The following is a 2,072-nucleotide window of genomic DNA, read 5'->3' on the forward strand; positions in this document are numbered from 1 at the left end:
AAGTCCAGAGCTGCGGAATGAGACGATTCGCTATCCGAGATGCTGTGTAGGTACTAGTACTGTAGAAACGAGCGAGAGAATGAGCACAAAGAAGAGCGATTGAAGTTTGAGGTCTCGCATCCGCGCCTCTTCTTCTTGTTACGGGTAATGCATTAATTAACCAGTTGTGAGGATCTTGAAAACATCTACCTCGACCCATTGGGGTGCCACTCGAAGCCACACGAGTGGTGATCACCACATTGCTCGGACAACGCTTCGTTTCGTTTGTGGACACAGATCAAAGGTCGAGAGCTGGGATCATGGTTGGATGGAACGGCCCGACCCCTTGACAAATGCAAGAAAGACGACTCGGGCACTCGCCGAGTTGGCTGGAAAACACTCGGAAACAGGTTGGGATGCTAGATGCTAGTGGTGAGAAGGAGATGCGTCTGTAGTCTCTATCGTGCTATTACTCGTTTGACGCTTAGCACGCCAACCACTTCTGCACGTAGTAGACTTGCGCGAGTGCCATGCTGATGAGGACCACGTTCCCGAGCAGCGCCACGTACACAAAGCGGGCGAGGGCACTCTCGGCCGCTGCGACACACAATTGAAGCAGCGACAGAGACGATGAAACGCGTACCGTTGCGGCTCGTGCGTTCGTGCTGCACAATCGAGCCGATTTTGCCTACGTACGTACGCGTCGGTGCATCCAGGGCTGGCTTAGCCACCTACCTTTGAGGTCCCAGATGCGCTGGCGAAACTGCAGCATCTCGATCCACAGCGACGCGCCAACGTCTACCGACAGACGTGGCGTCAAGTCGAACAAAGGCACGTCATACCTTCAAAGGTCACGAGCGGCCAGTGGTCGGCCGCGACCTGCGACATGGAGTGGAGCTCTGCCGCGCCTACGGACGGGCTAAACACCTAGACACAAAATTGTCCAGCGCGTTTCGTGGAGAGGAGGGTACCGCCAAGGACAACGTCGCCTGCCCGTGCTTGATGGCGTCTAGTCCACGTGCAGCGTGCCATATATAACATAGGGCAAACCTGTGGCAATGTCGGTGATATCAAAGACGGCACTGCCCCCGGTCTCACACGCGACGACGTGGTCCTAGCACGCCACGTGTGTTGTGTCGATGCTCATGGGCAGTACTCGAAGTACCCTGGCCACGCCGTCGAGGTGCGATTGCCTAGCCACAGATTCAAAATCCCATCTCGCACTGCATCGATATCTACCAGCTGCCATGTTGGATGGTCGAGAGAGGGATGGTCGCGAGCTGGAGCTCCGAGACGTCGGTGGCCTTGACCGAGAGCGAGAGGTAGACGCGCGTCTTGGCGTCGACGATGCTGGGGGAGACACCGGAGAGCGAGAAGCGCATGTAGCCCACCGACTAGAGACATGGAATTGTTCGCTTGCGCAGCGCAAGAAGAGCTATACCTCGTGGTCCGTGTGCGAGTGCACGGCAGTGAGCGACGACGACGAAGCGACGACGCCGAGCGTGTCGGCCCGGGAGGGATAGACCTGCGGACGAAGGGTCAAGTGGACGCTCTGCGCAATGGCTTTACGGTGAAGGTGCGTGTGCCTGCAAGGAGAAAGTCAAAGGCGTACAAGACCGTCTTCTCGGCCGAGCCAGAGCCTATTTTGTCGATGACATGGACGGCAGCGTCGACCATGGTACCTGGATGCACAAAGCAGAAGCGGTAGAGGCCGCTATGCATGCACGTTGTAGGTCTCAGGCGACGAGCCGATGCGTACCTCTCGCGCACTTGGATCGCAACGTGTCCGGCCTTGCGGAACGTCCACTCCTTGGCGAGCCGCCCGGTGGGTGTCTGGATGAAGGCGTCCACGGCATCTACCGCGCGCCTTGTCAGCGCATGCCGCTTGAGACGATCGAGCACCAGGCGTCTCGGCGTCGACCAGCTCGAAGCGGAAGAGCAGGCGGTTCTGTGTCGCGCGGGCGTCGAGGAGCTCGTAGAAGCACTCCTAAACGACGCGATGAGACTGCGATGGCGGCGATGACGCAGGTGCGCACGGGCGAAGACGCCGTTGCAGCCGTGTCGAGCGTAAAGAGGAAGCGCGAGCCGGCCTC

General features: G+C 58.6%; 2 protein-coding genes across 2 annotated transcripts; both read right to left on the minus strand.

The window, feature by feature from the left end:
* Window positions 1-463: 463 nt before the first annotated feature.
* Window positions 464-867, minus strand: SPRG_18531 (hypothetical protein; the record flags this gene model as incomplete). The annotated part of the gene is made up of 4 exons (XM_012357969.1): window positions 464-576; window positions 623-667; window positions 715-777; window positions 822-867. The coding sequence occupies 4 exons, from the start codon at window positions 865-867 to the stop codon at window positions 464-466; spliced, it is 267 nt and encodes an 88-aa protein (XP_012213359.1).
* Window positions 868-1,214: 347 nt separating this feature from the next.
* On the minus strand, window positions 1,215-1,504 carry SPRG_18533 (hypothetical protein; the record flags this gene model as incomplete). The annotated part of the gene is made up of 2 exons (XM_012357970.1): window positions 1,215-1,373; window positions 1,421-1,504. Coding segments are annotated over 2 exons (243 nt in total), but the record flags the coding sequence as incomplete, so codon positions are not given.
* Between the last annotated feature and the right edge of the window lie 568 nt (window positions 1,505-2,072).

This window comes from Saprolegnia parasitica (assembly GCF_000151545.1).
Source record: "Saprolegnia parasitica CBS 223.65 unplaced genomic scaffold supercont2.1275, whole genome shotgun sequence".
In the NCBI taxonomy this organism is placed as follows: domain Eukaryota; phylum Oomycota; class Saprolegniomycetes; order Saprolegniales; family Saprolegniaceae; genus Saprolegnia; species Saprolegnia parasitica.